This window comes from Myotis lucifugus, unplaced genomic scaffold, assembly GCF_000147115.1.
Source record: "Myotis lucifugus unplaced genomic scaffold, Myoluc2.0 scaffold_15, whole genome shotgun sequence".
Lineage (NCBI taxonomy): Eukaryota > Metazoa > Chordata > Mammalia > Chiroptera > Vespertilionidae > Myotis > Myotis lucifugus.
Window position 1 is genome coordinate 2,147,538 of NW_005871063.1, and position 19,876 is coordinate 2,167,413.

Genomic DNA, 19,876 nt, shown 5'->3' on the forward strand with positions numbered 1-19,876 from the left:
TTCCCACTTACGTGACAACTAGATGGTGTGAACTGGCATCTCTCAAAATTGATGCTTCACATATTACCACAGACATGTGCATGTGCAATCCCGAGCTGGAAGAGTGATGCCTACAGCTGCCCCAGCAAGAGGTGTGCTGTGGGGGTGCTTCTTACGTCATATCTCATTAGTTAAAATTTTTGCATTTATGAATTTAGTTCCAGCTCACACTTCTGAGGTCCCAAGTTTTCCAGACTATAAATATCCCATTTAACAATGCCGGTAGGAGTACAAGAATTCTACACATGGAATTTCATTTCATAGATACATTTTAGAAATGCATGTTTTTAGGTAACATAGGGGATACCTGTCCTTATTAAAATAGCCTTTCTCAGCTTGCATGCCACATGGTCACGGTCAAAAGCTGCATGGCTTGTCAAAGGCTATCCAACAGCACACATGTTTGATGGCAGAGTTAGGGAACTATGAGTCGTATTTTAAAAGGCAATCCAGCAAGCAGCTGGATTTAACACATTTACAGGCTTCCCAGCCCTCCCTGATGCTTCCGTAGGCCTCTTATCAGAACAAGAAGAATAGAGATCTCTGTTATGGCTTTCCTGTGGCAAGTAAAAGACAAGTCGATGATTTTCCAGTCCATTTCCCCCCGGCAACATGCTCATCAATCACCAGAGGCTGGGACTTTGTTCTTCTGACTGGAGGAAAGAAAGCTCAGTGGTTTCTTGCTGAGTGAGATGGGACTCTCTCCCACCCAGTGCTGCCTCCACCTTTGACAGCTTAGGGCTCACAGGGCTAGGCGGGAACTCAGCAGCTCTACCCGGTGCGCAGATGGTTCAGTCTGGGATAAAAGCTACTCTGAATGTGTGTGGTGACGCCTATTTTCTAAATCCAACTCGGGGACTACCAAAGCTGCGGGCACTTAACTTTTTGTAAACAGCGTATCCACAACAGTTTTCATTTACTGTCATCCACACTGTTTTCGCCTCCATACGTTCAAAGGGCCTCAATGGGAAGGGACAACAGACTTTAAAGGAAGACAGGAGAAAAAGCTTGAAAAATAATAAACATACAAATTCCCTTTGTTTGGCATGAACCGCCCCCCCCCCCCCCCCTTTAATTTAGAAGAAATGTAGGCTGTCTTTGGGTGGATGGTGGAGTTATTTGTGTTATTGTGAGGTGAATGTATGTTGGGAAGATCACTGTTAGCATTTCGAGTCTCAAATATTTTATTACTTCAGGAAACACTGGTAAGACATTTGACACTCCATTAAACTAATTCGGCATTCACAATATCTTATCTATTTGTGGGCAATCTGCCTATGTAGGCCAATACAGGTTTGAAAAGAAAGGTTCCTTTTTAGACTCAGAATAATGCGTATGTTCTAAAAAGCCTTTGCTTACCTATATTATGTGATTGTTATGAGCTCATTCTTAACAAGAGAACTGAAAGTTGATTTCAAGTAAAAAATATTGAAAAGCGAAAGATTATTAAAGAAACCCACACCACGTGGCTGCCACTATAGTAAAAATAGGCTCGTAACTTTTTCCATATGCAGACATTAATTTAAAAGTTCACTACTCACCAGCAATTGCTTCTATTTATAATCTAATGAAATTTCTCCACAGCCTAGTTATACTAAATGGTCAAATGCCAATAAGATTACAGATAATCTTTATTTCAGATAAAAACAATGGTATCAGTCAGTCTTAACCACATTATTTTTTCCCTAGTCTTTCAATGTTTGCCATTTTATTAATATCAGCATCAATAAAAATATACTATATATTTTAAATGTATTTACATTACTTTACAAAATATGTTCTAATGTGTTGCCTAGCAGCAAAGAAAATGGTATTATGTTGCTCATTCTTATGTTGGGCTATGCAGAAAATAGATATGTAAGATGTAAGAACTTTAACTTCCATGTAATAGAATGCAGTCTCCATAAAAACAAATGTTAAAACACCCTTGTCAGATTATAAAACTATTAGTCTTATGAAAATGCCATTTTTGTAGGGCAAAAGCAGTCGATTACTGGCAATTCATATGGCTTAAAGTAGTCATAGTACACGCTCATTTTAAACCATAAATATAAACAGAGATAATACAGTTAGTATTTTAGTGTATGTCCTTTTAGTTTTCTATGCATGTATGTAAAATGTATTTCAAAATTGGGATCATGGTACATATACAGTTTGGATCTCATTCTTTTGGCAATTATTCTTCAAAACTGAGTCTTTTGAAAAATCATTCTGTCAAATGAATTTTTATAATTTATTTATCCTCTCCTATCATGGTACATTCTGATTTTTTAATGTACAATTCTCTATTGGTGAGGTTGAACATTTGCCTCATCTGTCTATCAGCCGTTGGGTATACATGTATTTCTTTGTGAATTTGTCTGTTTATGTTCCTTACCCATATCTAAAACTGGTTAATTTTTTTTCCTTATTAGTTTGTAAGAGCTTTTTATATGTTAAGGCTATCAAACTTCTGGCATAATTTTTGCAAATATTTGCCTTTTAGTTCTATTTAAATATTTTAAGTTTAAAATTTTATAGTATAATTTATGAATTATTTCTTTTATGATAATATCTATAATTTTTTTTGCTTAGAAAATTCATGTCTAATCCCACATCTAATATTTGTTTATATATTATTCTAGTCGTTAAAAGTTAGTAGCAGCCCTACTCATACACACATACTTTCTGAAACTGTAAAGTGTTTAGACCATACAAGAGAGCACTTGCTTGGTATCCAAAGCTGAAAAGTGCTGTCTTCAGCCTCCTAACCAGCACTAAATGTTACTAAATCAGGCCTGTTTCTAGCAAAATTTACAAGCAAACTCAGCTGTCTCTTTTCTAAGGAAAATTTCCTGCTGTACAAAGGGTTACCTCTGAACAGTATCTCCATTATTTCACCCATGACTCCATTCCTAATTTTCTGTTTTCTGGCAGCTGCTCTCTAACTTACAAATAATGCGTGTCTTTGTTTAGAGCTCCTTAAAAAAAGTGTATATTCTAAATGTGGAAGAAAGCTCAATTTATTTTACTTTGAAACCTGAGAAATCAATAACATGAACCATATGTTAATTATGGAACTTGGTGATAAATAAAGTAAGAAGTCCTGTGAAACTGTGGTGGTGAAAGTGATGGTGAAGTTGAAACAGAAAAGGAAAGAAGTCCTTTCTCTTGGTGAGTGATGCTTTCATAAATCTCTCTGCTGGGGAGGATACCAAAATTCAGCTCTTTTCCTAATTCATTCTAATGCAATTTATATTTTACTTTCTTCCCTGTTCCTAAGTGTTTTTATCAAGATCTTACAGCAGTGATGAGATGCATATCAAGGGATGTAAGTATAGTAGCAACATTTAGAAGAGGTGATGTCAAAGATAAGACGTGACCAATAGTTTTGACCTTGTATGTCATTTATTTGCATTCATATAGTTTTGCACTGGAGATATACCATAAATCAGCCCATATTTAATATCTGGTTTAAATATTAAAGAACTTGAAGATTATATTAAACTATAGGCCCGATGCACAAAAATTTTGCAAGGGGCTCGGCCCCCGCCCACTGCCTCAGCCCCTGCTGCCATGGCTTCCTCTAGAAAGACAACTAGTCTAATTAGCATATTATGCTTTTATTATTATAGATGGCTATGATTAGAATAATAATCATAATGTTTCTGATACCTACACTCAACATTGTGTGCATTTACAAAAGCTACTTTTGGGGGTTTATTGCAGATTCATAAAACTCTTATTTTTTTCCTGGGACCCATTCAACCAATTCTCTTGTTACCACAAACCTATTTCTTCCTTCTTTTTGTATCCCATCCCTCTGACCCGGAATCTATTTTCATAGAAGGAGATAGCAGAGGAAAGTAGTGCCCTCACCTACAGCTTTTAAACCTTCTAGTGACCAGTGGTTCTCAACCTTCCTAATGCAATTCCTCATGTTGTGGTGACCCCCAACCATAAAATTATTTTCGTTGCTACTTCATAACTGCAATTTTGCTACTGTTATGAATCATAATGTAAATATCTGATATGCAGGATGTATTTAGGCGACCCCTGTGAAAGGGTCGTTAGACCTCCAAAGGGGTCGCGACCCATAGGTTGAGAACCGCTCTAGTCTCAATGGGTGATGATGAATTTCTCAATTCCAGATTTGAACATTAAAATATGATACATTAGTGAAATTAAAATGCCAACAGGGAGCAATCAAGTGTTCATTCCATGCTAACCCTATCATCCGAACATCTTCAACCGAGGATCACTGTTTCCAGATAAATCAATATCTGCTTGCTGAATGTACACTTAATCAACCTTTAATGTTGAAGTTCCTCAACTTAATTCATGATGAAATGTTCCTATGCCCCATGGTCCCGTTCCCTGTTATGTTCTATTTTAGCTGTCCCATCTAAAAGTGGTGTGACTATACCAGAATAAAATGATAAATATTTCTTTGGTTTTGCCCAAGAAAGGAAAAATGAACAAGTATGGTCAGGGACAACAGAAAGCAATGGTACATACAAAAATCAACAAAGCTACTATTTATATTTGTTAAAGGCTTAGAACCACAACTGAAAGAATTCTGAGCAATCAAAGCTTCTAGTACACAAGCCCCAAGGGGAGTACCTGAATACTATGTTTGGCCACACTGGTGTCAATGAAAAAAATCTATGCCTATCATCCACTTAAGATTCATATGGGTTGGGTTCCTCATCTATAAAACAGGCTTAGGAATTCTGACTAGTTACACTTGCAAGTCTAGTAATGGCTTACTAATTTAAGATCACAGAGAACTATGAAAACATAAGTAAAATGAAACAAAAAGCATCTTTCAAAGGTTAAATTATGAACACTTTTTTTTAAAGAATAGATTTCTGTATGGCCTAAGAATTTCTAGTTAGAATTCTCATAGTCCTAAGTGTCTTCTCTTCATTGATGAGTTAACATTTTCCAATAAAAAAAAAAACTTAAAAATTAAAACTTTTAAACAAGTGTCATAGTGTGGGCGACTTTAGTTAAAATGCCACACCTGACTTCACCTTCACTTCTATCCTATAGAGTGACTTTACTCACTCTATAGGATAGAACCTTCTGAATGGCTAAGGTTACGGATGCACAGGCAAGCAAATATTCCACAGGTTAGAGTCATCTTAGAATGCAAGGGAGATATTTTCCATTTCCCAGTCATGTCATATGAACTTCTCAGAAACTCCCTCCTGAGTTTACTTTTGGGACTGATGAATGGCTTAGGGCAGGGCTCTGTAAAATGAGCACCCCGGGCTGTGCTCATGTAGGTGATTCACTGACCACCCTGGGAGAAACAGAGCATCATGTTTACCTAACTAACTTCATTAACCTTTTATTAGGTGGTAGCTCATTTTTTCAAAATTTGTTGGGTTTAGTCTATTTTCCAGACATCCAAATTAAGCTTACCAATGTATGGTAGAAGCCAGAGTTTTTAGAGGTTAGATTTATTCTTGATTATTTCTAATATTCAAGGAATTCTCTTTTACTTCCTAAGACTTCAAGTGTCACAGGCAACAAGGCTATGATACATGAGTCCAAAATCAGGTCAAACACTCCTTGTTTGATTTTCCACTGTAGTCAATCTTTTAGGAGAATTTTGCTCTTTGAGAGAGATGACAAGGAAGAGGAAGAGCAGAATGATAGTAATCTCAACAATATTTCACATGCTGGTGATATTTTATTCTCATGACTGCCATTATGGGGTTACCAAATGTTTGTGAAAGCACTTGTTCATTCAACAAATATTTACTAGAAAGAAATCACTATTTTCTTAACTGCAATAAAAGGACCAATTAATTCTTCCAATTTTCTTAGGAATAATGAATAAGATGCTATCTTAGATAACTGATGGATACCTTCTCTACAGGCCTTTAACTAATTAAAATTTAGTGATTGCAAATTGTTAGCAATTGCTCTAGTAGAATGGTGCTTTTTTTTTTTTTAAATGATCACCTGAGGATATGTTTATTGATTTGAGAAAGAGTAAGAGAGAAAGAGAAACATCGATAGATTGCCTCTTGTATGCACCCCGACCAGGGAACGAACCAGCAACCTAGGTATGTGCCCTGACTGGGAACCGAACCTGCAACCTTTTGGTGTACGGGAGGACGCTCAACCAACTGAGCCACAATAGCCAGAGCAGAATGGTGCTTTCTTAACTTCCAAACTTCAAAATATATATGAGTACCTGAAAGTTCCAGATAAGAATAATAAAAACCCAAATGCATAGATATAAGGAGAGTATTTTCAATTAGATTTTAAAAAGTAACTTAACTCTTTGAAGCTGCCATTTCTGATAGTGGGGACTGGAAAGAACTTTGCACACAAAGGTGAATTATTGGAATCTTGTTTAAATTTTTAAAAATGTGTACCTAACCAAATTATCTTTTAATTTTTAAAAGATATATTTTATTGATTTTTTACAGAGAGGAAGGGAGAGGGATAGAGAGTTAGAAACATCGATGAGAGAGAAACATCGATCAGCTGCCTCCTGCACACCCCCTACTGGGGATGTGCCCGCAACCAAGGTACATGCCCTTGACTGGAATCGAACCTGGGACCCTTCAGTCCGCAGGCCGGCGCTCTCTCCACTGAGCCAAACGGGTCAGAGCCCAAATTATCTTTTAGATATATACCCCTGTGAGATGAGATGGGATCTATGATTAAGAGCATCAATCAAATTCTTGGTTTCCCATCTTTAATATAAAACATATTTAACCAGTCCAACAATGAAAGAGAACACTTTCTGGAATTTTGTTAAGTCAGTGCTGTATTACAGGAGAAAATGTTTTTTGTTCAGTGAAGATCAGTTGCTGGTTTTAGACAACATCTAAACCAAACCACCAAAGCAAACCCTTAATTACAATATGGATAATCCCACAGAGTCCCTGCCCAGCATAAAAACTAAAGTAAAAGAGCCAAGAGGATGTGCTGAGATATGACATGCCGCCATGCCCTCCACTTACTTTTCGTGTGTGTGTGTGTGTGTGTGTGTACATAAAATCTATGCTTGAAATAGCAGTTTATTCACTTATATAATGGGAATATTGATGCCTACATTTCAGGGGGTTGAAGTTAAGATGTAGGCTGGTTACCAACACTTGTTTATAGGGTCCCTTATATAAGCTACTACTGGGGATACTATAATAAACTAGAGGTCTGACTTTAAAACTCTGACCTTCCAGTTGGGAAAAATAAACAACACATAAAATTAATGAGATAATGTCAGCTCAGCCTTATGAAGAAGACAACAGGACAAGGTGGTGTAATGTGGTAAGTCATCACTAAATGCGAAGCTTTCGCTGAGGTGGTAAGAGAAGGAATCATGAAAATATGAGTTGGGACTAGAATGATAAGATGTAGAAATCCTACTTGTGGGGCTTAGGAAATAGAAATGTGGAACTTTCCAAACAGGATGAACAGGAAGTACACACTGAGCTGGAAGGATATTGGAAGCAGAGGAAGAAGGCAGGTGTGGCAGAGAACAGTGAACCAGGAGAAGGATGGAGGCAGATGAGAGTTTGGAGGGTGTAGGAAGAAAGAGCTGCAGATCATGTAGGACTTTTGATTTTATTCTATAGGTCATAGGCAACCCTGGAGGAAAGTTTTCAGTAGGGAAGTAACACTTTTATCATGTTTTCACAAGGCTGTTATACAGAGGGTGATCTATAAACGGGCAGAAGTGGAAGCAGCATGTTGAGTTAGGAAGCTGGTTTGACGAGTTGGACTACAGCTTTAGCAATGAAGACATTGAGAAGTAGTGAAATTGGGGATATCTTTGGAGGATAAAACCAAAAGTGGTCTTTAATAGATTGGATAAAGATAGTTAAGGAAAACAAAAAACCAAAATTGATGCCTAGGTTTGAGGCTCAAATAACTGGGCAGATGGGGAAGGCTTGAGTTAGGGAGATAATTCTTGGACAATGTTTTGATGAAAAGATATCAAATGCCTGGATGACAATAATGCATTTAGAGCGTGGGGGAGAGGTCAGGCTGGAGAATAAATGATCTATGAAAATTTGGGGTTAAATGACATCACCTGCCAGAAAGTGTAGGCAGGAAAGAGAAGAAGGCAAAGGGTGAAGCCTTGAATGTTCCAACATTTAGAGCAGTGGTTCTCAACCTTCCTAATGCTGCGACCCTTTACTACAGTTCCTCATGTTGTGGTGACCTCCAATTTCATTGTTACAAATTGAACATAATTAAAGCATAGTGATTAATTACAAAAACAATATGTAATTATATATGTGTTTTCCGATGGTCTTAGGCGACCCCTGTGAAAGGGTCGTTTGACCCCCAAAGGGTCGCGACCCACAGGTTTAGAACCGCTGATTTAGAGGAAAGAGCCCAGAAAGGAGACTGTAACCAGGAAGGTTAGGCCAGCCGTGGGCAAACTACGGCCCGCGGGCCCGATCCGGCCCGTTTGAAATGAATAAAACTAAAAAAAAAAAAAGACCGTACCCTTTTATGTAATGATGTTTACTTTGAATTTATATTAGTTCACACAAACACTCCATCCATGCTTTTGTTCCGGCCCTCCGGTCCAGTTTAAGAACCCATTGTGGCCCTTGAGTCAAAAAGTTTGCCCACCCCTGGGTTAGGCACATGCTAAACTTGGATGAGAATTATCCCTCTTCTATACAGAGCATCACTCTGCTATCTGTTGCTATGGTGATATAGACTGGGTATATACTGCTGGTAACTTTTTAATGGACTCTACAAACAGATCCAATGCCTAAGGTGAGAGAGTATTTTCTAAAGAGATTCCAACTGAGCTTGATCAAAGTGTCATTTGCTTGTTTTAGTTAGTCATTATTTATTTTAGTGAGTCAGTCTAGCAGTACCTTTAGAATGACACTAGCTTTTACTTTTTAACCCATATTTCCTTTTAGAAAAAAAAAATCCAAACCACTAAATAACTGTTATACTTTTTTATTACATATTTTAGATAAGTATATTTCCATAATTCTGTCCTCTTTCTCCAGATACGAATTCAGCTACTACAAGGGCCCAGGAAACTGCTTCAAGATTTATTTCTGGAAGAAACCTCAAAGTCAGATGATCTAAAAATATTATTCTCTGAAGAAGCTTCTTGAATTATTGAAAGGTACCACAGTTGTAGCTCACTGGTCCTACATTTCCCCCTAAATCTGGGGTAAACTCAGTATTGACTCACTTCTGGTCATCTATCTCTCCTACTGGAGTCAATGGCCAATTGCTAGTGCGGCTCTGATTTAACCCTCTCAGACTGGCTGCTTAACTTTTGCTTAGCAATATATCTGAGGTTCCTCTTTTAAAAAATCCCCCCAAATTCTGTGTGTGGGGGTTGGGGGAGGACATACACAAGTAAGGGTGTGCATGAGGGTCTGGTTTGTGTGGAGAAAATGTTTCCTTTGAGTCAAAAGACTATATTTGAAGCTAACTTTCTTCAAAGAAAAACTATAATATAGGTTACATTCCTGATAACAGTTCAGATACTTGTTTTTTAAAAAACCAGAATGCCTCTAAGCACAATAGGTAATACACTACGAGTAATGTGCTTTTTATAAGGCATAATAAGGGTAGAGAATGGGCAAAGCTTGGTTGGGTAGAATATTACACTAATCAATCTTTTAAAATGCTACACTGATGTGGAAGGGGAGTGCAATTACATGAAAGACTCTTAGGACTCAGGGTGTAAAAAGTGAAGAGGAAACTGCGGCCCAGCTACACAGAGGCTAGGAAAGCATGGGGTGTGTGTGTGTGTGTGTGTGTGTGTGTGTGAGAGAGAGAGAGAGAGAGAGAGAGAGAGAAGGTATGGGGTACATAGGATCTAGAGGACCAATAAAAAACCAGAATTTCAGGGAAACCATGCTGGCCAGCTATGAGTCTTAAGAGATCCAACTGTGCTATAGGAGTGAACTATAGGAAGTCAAACTGCTCTAAGTTGAGGCCCATCTTAGAGTAAAAGGCTGACCTCTGAGGTCTTTTGCACCAGAACTACTATTACAACATCCCACTTTGCTTATTAAAATGAAATTTATTAAACAGTCTTCTCAGGCATCTTTCACATATGTACTTTCTTTTCAATTTATTCCATGTTACTACGAAAAGCAGTTCGCATTAAATATAAGGAGAGATGTGTGCGCGTGGGTTTAAAAAACATGGTCTCTTCGATTACTCCAGTCATAACATTAGATTGAAAAGAATTTCCTTCCAGGATCCTTATCGTTATTGTGAAGTATTTGTTCTTTGAGTCTCTTGCCTTGTTTTTAAGATCACCTTATTATGCAACATCTGCTCTGAATTTCAAATGTGATAAACAGAGTATGAGTGCTGGTGGCAGATGGCTAATGACCAGCAGCGACAGGGCATTCAAGCCTGCCTTGTTTTCTGAGAAGCGATATTTTCATGTTAATTTGCTCTGTGTCCTGCAAAGATGAGACAAATCACCTGCTCATAATTCAGGCAAAGTGGAGACCACCAGGAGCAGAGAGGGGCCCTGGCTCGACTCCTCTGGGGTGAGAGGAGGGAAGCTCTGGGAGACTCTGCTCATCTGCAGAACAGGGGACCGGTCAGTCACCTCCCATGATGTCAGCTCTAAAAAGATGAACCAGCCCCGGGCATCCCATATTGACACCAGAGCCACTGTTTACTGCAGGCAGATATTATTCATTAAAACAGATATTGCCCAGAGGCAGAAAACAGGTGCTATTAGGAGTGTGTGTCAGCCTCTGAAGTCTGGGTTTTGTAAAACAAACCTAATAGTACATGTAATCTCTGACTGAAACTATTACAACCAACAGAAATCTCTAAGAAACATTCAACTGAAGATAAAATGAAATGTAATTCACAGAGAAAATGACCCATGCAGACACACAAACCTTTTCGGCTTTCTCAAGCCCTAGAGAATTCATTTGTCAGAGATGCATAAATAAAATATAATTTCTGTTCCAGGACTGAGTCATCCAAAGAGGCCATATGGTCTTGCACTAAAAGAGCCCTGTCCTATTCTGGAGAGGTGGCTGATCTTTTGTGTGCCCTTTCAGGGTCTTCGAATTCCTTCTCGTGAAATTATATTGCCAACTTCATCAAGCATGTTACATTCACAGAACGTCCAAAGAATATTAGGCTCTCAAAGACTTGATTAGATAGTCGATAAGCCAGGTCTTATACGAGGAAAGATAATGTACTATTAAAGGGAGGCCTAAGTACCAAATGACAGTTCAGAAAAAGAGGGCATTACTTTTTGAAAGCATTATGATTTTACACAGGAGCCTCTCCCCATATACATTCTGTCATATAGTGGTTCTTTTTCTGGGAGGCAGTTAACAAATGACTAAGGAATAAGGGGAAGGAATTTGTCTACAGTTCTTTCTGATCCTTTCTCATAGGGTGGCAGATAAAGGCATGAAAGAGAAAAAATAACAATCTGAAAGCCCCCCTTTTTTTCTCATGAAGTCCCCATAAATGGAAGGTGCTATATAAGCAAAGACACTGAAAATTTATCATGAACCCTAAAAGTGTTTCTGCCTATAAGTTTAATTAAACATGAAAGTCCAAGAAGATAATATCCAATCTCAAATGATCAAATAAAAATTAAACAAAGATAGCAATGAAGTCCTCCATAGTTAAGTAGATAAAAAAATAACTTCTGAATTAGAAAGAGGAAAGCAAGATATGGCAATGATAAGCCTATGAGACAAAATTTGGTATTTGTTGACTTTGTAGTACAGTAGGCATGAAGCTTTTTTTAAGCAAAGGTCACCATCAACATGAATGGCTATATCTTGGAACATCAAGAAAAGAGATTAAAGAATGTGATGAAAACCTCAAGACAAAGTATGAATAAGCTGTCTATATGTATTTATCAATTTTTTTTTAGAATTAAGGTGCAATTTAAAATGTTGGAAAGAAACACCTATGGTTTTATTTTATTCTCACGATCCTCTCAATGACAATGATCAGTTCAGGATTATACCCTTAAATTACTTTATCAAAGATTGACATGAGCATTATGCAATAATTACAAGATTTCCCCAATGAGTTCACCCAACTATCAACCATCACAAATACTTAGGGTGTTTTTCTGCCTTAAAAAATCCCCAAAAGGTATTTAAAAGAACTTGAAACATTGTTATGTGATATATGTAAATGGGGAAAATAAGCCTATCATGGGCTCTCTTCTAACAAACAGGTATTGAGCACAAAGACAAACTCAAAAAGAAGAAAACTAAAGTCAATGGAACAGAATTTGAGAGGAAAGATGGGTACAGAGCTAGAAGAGGAGCAAGAACAGGTAGTTAGGAATACCTACATTTTAAGAGATCTAATGTCCTTAAAACTGCTCAGAAAGAAATGGGTAATTATTGAGCACCATATTCTTTTATGAAAGGCAGATGGGAGAAAGTAAATTCTATATTAGTCTAAGACCAAAGAAATAAATCAAGTTCTACATGTCAGTATCTGGGAATACCACTTGCTATCATTAAAAGACATTTCTTAACTCTGTTTAAAAGATAAACTATTTTTTGCCGGGCTGGCGTGGCTCAGTGGTTGAGCATGAACCAGGAGGTCAAGGTTCGGTTCCCGGTCAAGGCACATGCCTGGGTTGCGGGCTCAATTCCCAATGGAGGCCGTGTAGGAGGCAGCTGATCAATAATTCTCTCTCATCGTTGATGTTTCTATCTCTCTCTCCCTTTCCCTTCCTCTCTGAAATCAATATAAATATATATTTTTTAAAAATAATATAGACGATTTGTCTTTTAAAAAAAAGGTAAACTATTTTCATCTGTTTATTCCTATAAATATGATTTAACTCATTTATAAACAACGAATAAGATAAGGAGTCTGCTTAATTAAGTCACCTAATTCACAAAAACAAAGGGTCTTCATGAAAATCTGCACATGATGTGCATAGATCTAAAAGACCTACTGGGAAGTTCAATTAAGTAGAACGAAGACACCAACTAAACTTTATAAGCAGCTTTTTCCATTAGACTTAAAGGAAGAAAGAATTTCTAGTCAGCACACTGCATTTAGCTTGCTGACTTCTAAAAAACCTAAAGTCATCTTTAAATCCCAAGAGTTTGGGATGGTCCTTAGCACTGGCTTCCTATAAATGTGTTTATTAATGAGAAAAATTGAAGAAAGAAGGGCCTGAGACCAGTATTTCTGATTCATATAGCATGGTATATCCTGGAGTCAATATACAAGTAAAATATCTAATGTGCTCACATATGATGTTTCAGATTATATCTCTCAGAGTCCATGAATCATCAGAAAAACACTGAGCTATATTTACTGCATTATACTTTCCAAAGTTAGGGCCACATAATTAACAAATAGATATTTTTCAATAAAGGTATTAAGAACTAAAGGATTTTCCACTGAGCCCTAACATTAATGAACTACAATATACCCCACTTAGCTATATTAAATATATTTATCTATACACTGAGTTCCAAAAGCTCCAATTCCGGCAATTTTCATAAAGGAAAGAATGCCACTGCTTAATAGACTATAATAATGTGGCTGTTTGACCAGGCAAAAAGACGATTCTTGGTACCTTTATGGTTTCAGTGGGCACTCCGGGCTCTGGAACTTTATTCAAATAAGTGGTCAAGTCTTGATCAACATGTTCAAACACTAATGTTAGTTTAGTTTCTCTGTCTGTTCGTGACACCGTGCACACATCGAATAACCTAAAAGGAAAAAGAGAGAGTGTAAGTAGGTGGCAATAAGCAAAGAAATAACCTGTACATCCTACATATGTCCCTCATTTTGATCAAACAGGAATAAACACAGGGCCAGTGTTGACCATTCCTGTGATAATTTGTAAGGATACCCAATAGGACTTGACACACAGTAGCAAAGAGAAAGGAAGGCGAGTGGAGCCTGAGAATATATGTGTGGAGTGTTTCCTTATTTAAGACCTTAGGTGGGCCTTGCTGCTGCTGATAGTTTTAAACACTGCAGCCTAGGAAAAACATGGTTCTTCTTAGCTCACAGTTCGAGAATTATTAAAAAGACTGACTGAGCATTCTTTGGAGATGCTGGACTCTGCAATGAAGTTTTAACTGGAATTTAGGGTGTGAACAATCATGTCTGTGAAAATAAGTAGGATGGAATATGGAGAAATTTGGTTTATTTCTAAGAGAGCCTTCTCATCCTGGTCAATCAAATGATTTCCCTAGAAAGGGTATACATTCCTAGCTTTAAAATTCCAAATATCATGCTCATTAAAACTGTAAAATTCAAACTTTTTTTTTTTCAGGGGAAGAAAGTGCATTGGAAAACTATGTCACCTTGAATGATAAAGACAGACTAACCAACTTCATGATCAAGTACGGCTGGACGAATTCAATTTCTTTCATAAAATCCTACACCAATTCAAAATTTAAGTTTCGAAAACAAAGTTTTCAGCAGCAAAACAATTGAGTCAAAGACACATTTTCCTTTGATTTCATTCATAAAAGTACACTCTCTAGTACATGAGATGTTCAGCAATTGTTTGAAGAATTAAGCCACTCATAAACAAGATGTCAGTAAATTTCTTGACAAGGATGTAATATAAACACTCAGAAAAGGCTAATAAAATGTTATTCATATTATTTTCTTTCATTTAAAAAACTTAATAACACTCTTTAAAGGGACTAACTATAAATGTGCACATAACCCAATTACTAAAATGCAGGGTTGACTCTCAATTATCCACTTTGTATATTACCTCTGTTAAATTTTTAATGCCTACCTGGCTACCATACCACCCGACTGTATGTCTCTAGGCTATATGGGACCCACAACATTCTCTGTGAATCTAAACTCAATGTTAACTAAAGAACACTGTAAGTTAAATTTAGTGGGGTGGACAATACCACCACCAACCACACGCACTTCACAGCCAGATTCAAACTACTTTTTAATTATGGGCAGTTTGAGGTGAGTTCTACAACGCCATTCAAATCCACTAAGATCAACTGAATTTCTTCCTCACATTTATCTACTTCCAAATATTCTGATTGTTAAAGTTTTAATCATCTACTTCCAAAGTTATTTTTTTCTAAATTCTAAACTCTTCCAATGTCACCAATGTGACTTATTCTGGAATACTCTTCTGATAAAGTACAAACTCCTAGTTAGTAAATGTATTAAAGAAAGTATCATAAGACATCTGAGTGCCACACTATGAAAAACATGATTGCTATCGTGCATGGATCTGACACCCGAGACGTCTATCAAAACAACTCTATATATTGGGTAATTCCGAGTAACCTATCATGTATTCATAGGCTCCTGAGAACCATCTTCTTCCCATTAGACCCATAGACTTTGATGGCTTCACTTTTTATTTCCTTTGGAAGAAAAAGGAGTTCCAAATAACCAAGCTTCTTCCTATCTGCTGCGTCTATTTTTGTAATAAAATAAAATAGCAATGAACCAAAGATGGAATATACCAAACTCAAGCTCAAACATGGGGCTTCACCATTGCTCCTGTGCTTCATAAATGTTCCTTTAAACATGCTTCCCATTACATTTCCTCTATGAAGACACAGTGTCTACCACTGCTTCTGGCGGCAATGATTTCAGTAAGTCTAGTTCTTATTGCACTTAGAGTTTTTAATATGTAAGACATTTAAGTACTTTCCAAAAGGAAAAGAAACGTTTGACTGGGACATAACTGGAGAATGAAGTGACCATAACACACTGCTGAGCCAACGTCACCTGCTCTCAAACCGTTAAGTTACCAAACAGCCGTGGCATATAATGTTGCTTCAGCTCATGAAACCGTTTGCAAGCACTCTTTGTATGACACAATAGAAGAATAACATCTAACCCACCCAAGTACTTTTCCTCAAAGTTATATCACTTTATTCAAAATATTAAAGACTCACCATTTTGAGAAAAGGCCCTATTTTTATTTTATTTATTTTTAAAATTTTATTTTCCAATTACAATTTACATTCAGTATTATTCTGTATTAGTTGCAGGCATACAGCATAGTGGTCAATCATATACTTTACAAAATGTTCCCCCTGATATTTCCACTATCCACCTGTCGCCATATACTAGTATACTTACTGCAACATTATCGCCTCTATTCCCTATGCTGAAATTTACATCCCCATGACTATTTTGTAATTGCCGATTTGAAAGGCCTTAATTTTAACTGGCAATTTTTAAAAAGTGGAATTTTTAAAGAGATGTGTCACAGTATACAGTGTGGAATCTTCTTATATGAATTTTAATGTATATACATATTCCAGGCTACAAAAAGAATGCTGTGAGGTAGGAGCAGCTCATGCTGTTCAAGGAGATAATCCTCTTTAAAGGTGGCTTATTAATTTCATGTGGGAAACGGAGCGTATTACATTCTCTTCCAAAATTCACAGGTGACAACTAAGGAAGTAAAAGTCCTAGGAGTACCTGCAGAATATCCCCTTTTTGGTTCTAATGTTGGGTATCAACATCCTATAGCCCAGTACTCCACAGAAGTACTGGGAAATATTGCTTTTCACTTAAATAAGAAATTTAGTTTGACTTAATTGTTCAGTAAACATTATCAGAGTAAAAAAGTTATATTAGTCATAATGGGTAGAAAAATGTCTTGTGACTCAACAGTTATAAATATTAATCTTAAGCATTTTAGAATATAATATATATGATGCTTTTTCATCTACAAAGACTCCCCCTGGAATTACCACAAATCAAAATAATAGGCACTTTGGTGGGAAATAAAGAGAAAATAGATGCAAATCTCACATAAGTAACTACGCTAAAGAACTGAAATCCCTGATATTTGGCAAGAGGGCAACAATCTGTAATATATTTATACAAACCAATGAGGATGTGGCCAGGCTGCCTAGAACCTCTACACTTGTAAACCAAAAGAGCCAGACAGGTCTGAACATTTGAACAAACACTGGAAAATAACTTCAACTGTATGATTCCTTGTATTGACTATCATCTCAAGACTTTTTAAACTTTTTTTTTTTTTTGCTAGTCAGTAAACTGACAAAAATACCATTTCAATGACTGCAGTTCCATAAGAGAAATATAACCACACTGTGTTGAATATGAGCAATATCTCAGATTACTTTGAGAGGAAATGAAAACTACCATTCAATATTTATCCATTAGAGCTTCGCTTAATGTGACCCAAGTGACTGTTCAAAAAGTAGAAGTGGCCTGGCCAGTGTGGCCCAGTGGTTGAGCGTTGATCCATAAATCAGGAGGGCAGGATTCGATTCCTGGTCAGGGCACTGCCTGGGTTGAAGGCTCCATCCCCAGCAGGGGACATGAAGGAAGCAACCAATATATGACTGACTCCCTTTCATCATTGATGTTCCTATCTCCCTCTCCCTTCTGCTATGAAATCAATAAAAATATATCTTCAAAAATTATTTTTAAAAAAGTAGAAGTGAAAAGGGGTTCTCAGCACTTACTGAGTCCATGAATCCAGTTTAGCTGTGAAAACACAATCCAGAAGAGGCACAATTAAGTCAGCCAAGCCCCCCACTATCTCATAAAGTAATTCTCTCACTGTCTCTATTGTCTTGACCCCCAGCTGCAGGGCTGGAGCAAGCACTGTGGTCCAGCACAGCACGCAGCTTTCCAGCTGTCCCGATGATGTAATTATCTCATAACAAAACATCTCCGTGAATTAACTCTGCATCCTACCCATTGTAATTCTTAATGATTGCTTCCTGTCCGTGTTCTCTAACTTGCTATTCTGGATCTATTGCATAGGCAAGTTGTCTTCATCTAATGGATGGGATTACATCCAATAAATTTGGGATTTCCAAAGATTATCATTTACAAAGGTCTCCCAAACAACATGCTTTGGAAACACAAGCCCTGCCTTTCTATTGTGCTTATAATAGAAGGGAAATCTGCATTATTTGCTGTGATTAAACTTTGACCTGTCACAGGAAGTCCTATGAGGATTTTTCCCTGTCACTTTTCCCCCCATAATCTTGCTTGAATCTTTGGACATCAAATATAAGACGTCGGGCACAGCTGACTAAGGGCCCTAAACAAAATTTTACTTGAACTACAGCCTGTCTTTGGAATTGAGAAGACTTTTTAAAAATCTCTAATCTCTTCCTTTATAGCCCAAAAGCACATTCTGTGGCTATAGCTTGCATGCAACAAATTTATGTTCACACATTCTATTAGGCCTACACTACTGAATACTGGCCAGGGTGTTCACATTTTGCTCAATAAATATGGACTGGGTGTGCATTTATTCTCAACTGACACTGGATGGTGTAAGAAGTATTTGCCACCAACAATAATGAGCATCCTGGATGCCAGAAGGAAACTGCCATTTTAGGCACTGATAAAATATCAGTACCTACTGTGTGCAGCCACTGTGTTTGGTTTGAGAGATTCCAATATATCTAAAGGCGGGTATTGCCCTTGAGAGCTTTACTATCTAGATGTGGGAGAAAAGGCTGATACATAAAACTAAAAGTAATGATGCATGGGTATGTAGCAATTCCAAATAAATTCTATAAACAGTGTATGAAACTTTATATATCATATTGGAGTAAATTCATTCTACATCTACTAGAGGCCCAGCACACGATTAAATCGTGCGCATATAGGGTCTCCTAGGCCTAGCCTGCCATCAGGGCCACGTCCACCACCCTGTGACACCTCCCACGCTCCGCAGATGCTGCCGGCACCTCACCCTACCCGCCGCGAGAGCCACAAGCCTTTTATAATATAGAGTATAGTACACATCGGTGGTGTCTGCCTTTCTACATCAACCACCTCTTCTGGAAACCATATTCTCATTTTCTGTTGAGGAACGACTCTATCCTATACTCAGGTAATATGGTATTGGGGGCATGGGCGCTGGATGGCATGTAATCTACCCTGGACAAAAAGAGTGACAATGATTAATTCAGGGATGGACAGGACCATGAGAATCAGTCCCAGGAATTTTAAACTAAAACTTCTGGGACAGTAGAGCTCTCTGTATTCTGGGATTACTAAACTTGCAACAGATCAGCCTGCAGCTGCTGACGGCCATCTCTGCCACCACTTTAGTGAGCCTTCCCCGGTGAACACTCAGCCAACACCAAACAGAGGCAGAGCAGAGAGATGACAGGCAAGAGATTCCGGGTGATAGTGGTTAAGCACCGGGACCTGCTTGTGCTGACCTCCCCTGGATTTATTAGTTATGGGAGCCAGTAATGTCACTTTCATGCTTCCCCAGTTTGAGTTGGGTTTCTGTTGCAACAAAAAATAGTTCTAAGGCATGCATCAATATTTTGAAATGATCAAATGACTTTGAAACATTACTATCTGACTTCAAGTACGTCTTATATATCAGACAAAATGAATTAAGCTCAAGCACATAAGCAGTGACCTATACCCATTCTCTGACTTGCTGGGAGACTATTCGCCTGAAATGGTTTCTCCATGAGCATGTCCACTGGGCATAAGTAATTGACAGCCGCAGATCAGACTAATTCATCTTTCCCAAGAAGCCATGAGGCTTCTTCCCAGAATTCCTATTTGAGGTTCCTGGTTTAAGGAACACTTTATGGCAAAAGTAGAGAAAGGAAGAAGAGAGACAAGCTCATCACAAAACAGAAATATGGCACCTAGAACAGAAAATAAAGTGAGGCGGCAAGAAATACTTTAAAACAATACAAAGTTATAGAATTTAATTCATTTAAAGGTTGAGTCCAAGGCTAGGACATATGTTCTCCTGAAACCCTCCACTAAACAACCCCTCTCCAACCTCACTGTTGCTCAGAAGGGGAAACAGACAGGAACGTGTATCAATAGTAACTCTAAAGCAGGGAAATCCTTTTGTTTCGTACTGTTACACTTAAGGCTA

The 19,876-nt window shown here is 37.6% G+C and overlaps 1 protein-coding gene across 4 annotated transcripts in view; it reads right to left on the bottom strand.

Moving 5' to 3' along the window:
* Positions 1-19,876, bottom strand: part of CDK6 (cyclin dependent kinase 6) — a 212,262-nt gene that overhangs the window by 136,466 nt on the left and 55,920 nt on the right. For all 4 annotated transcript variants that reach the window (XM_014452397.2, XM_006084953.3, XM_006084952.3 and 1 more), the window contains exon 3: positions 13,589-13,724. In XM_014452397.2, the coding sequence (XP_014307883.1) occupies positions 13,589-13,724 (136 nt within the window). The remainder of the gene's footprint in view (positions 1-13,588; positions 13,725-19,876) is intronic.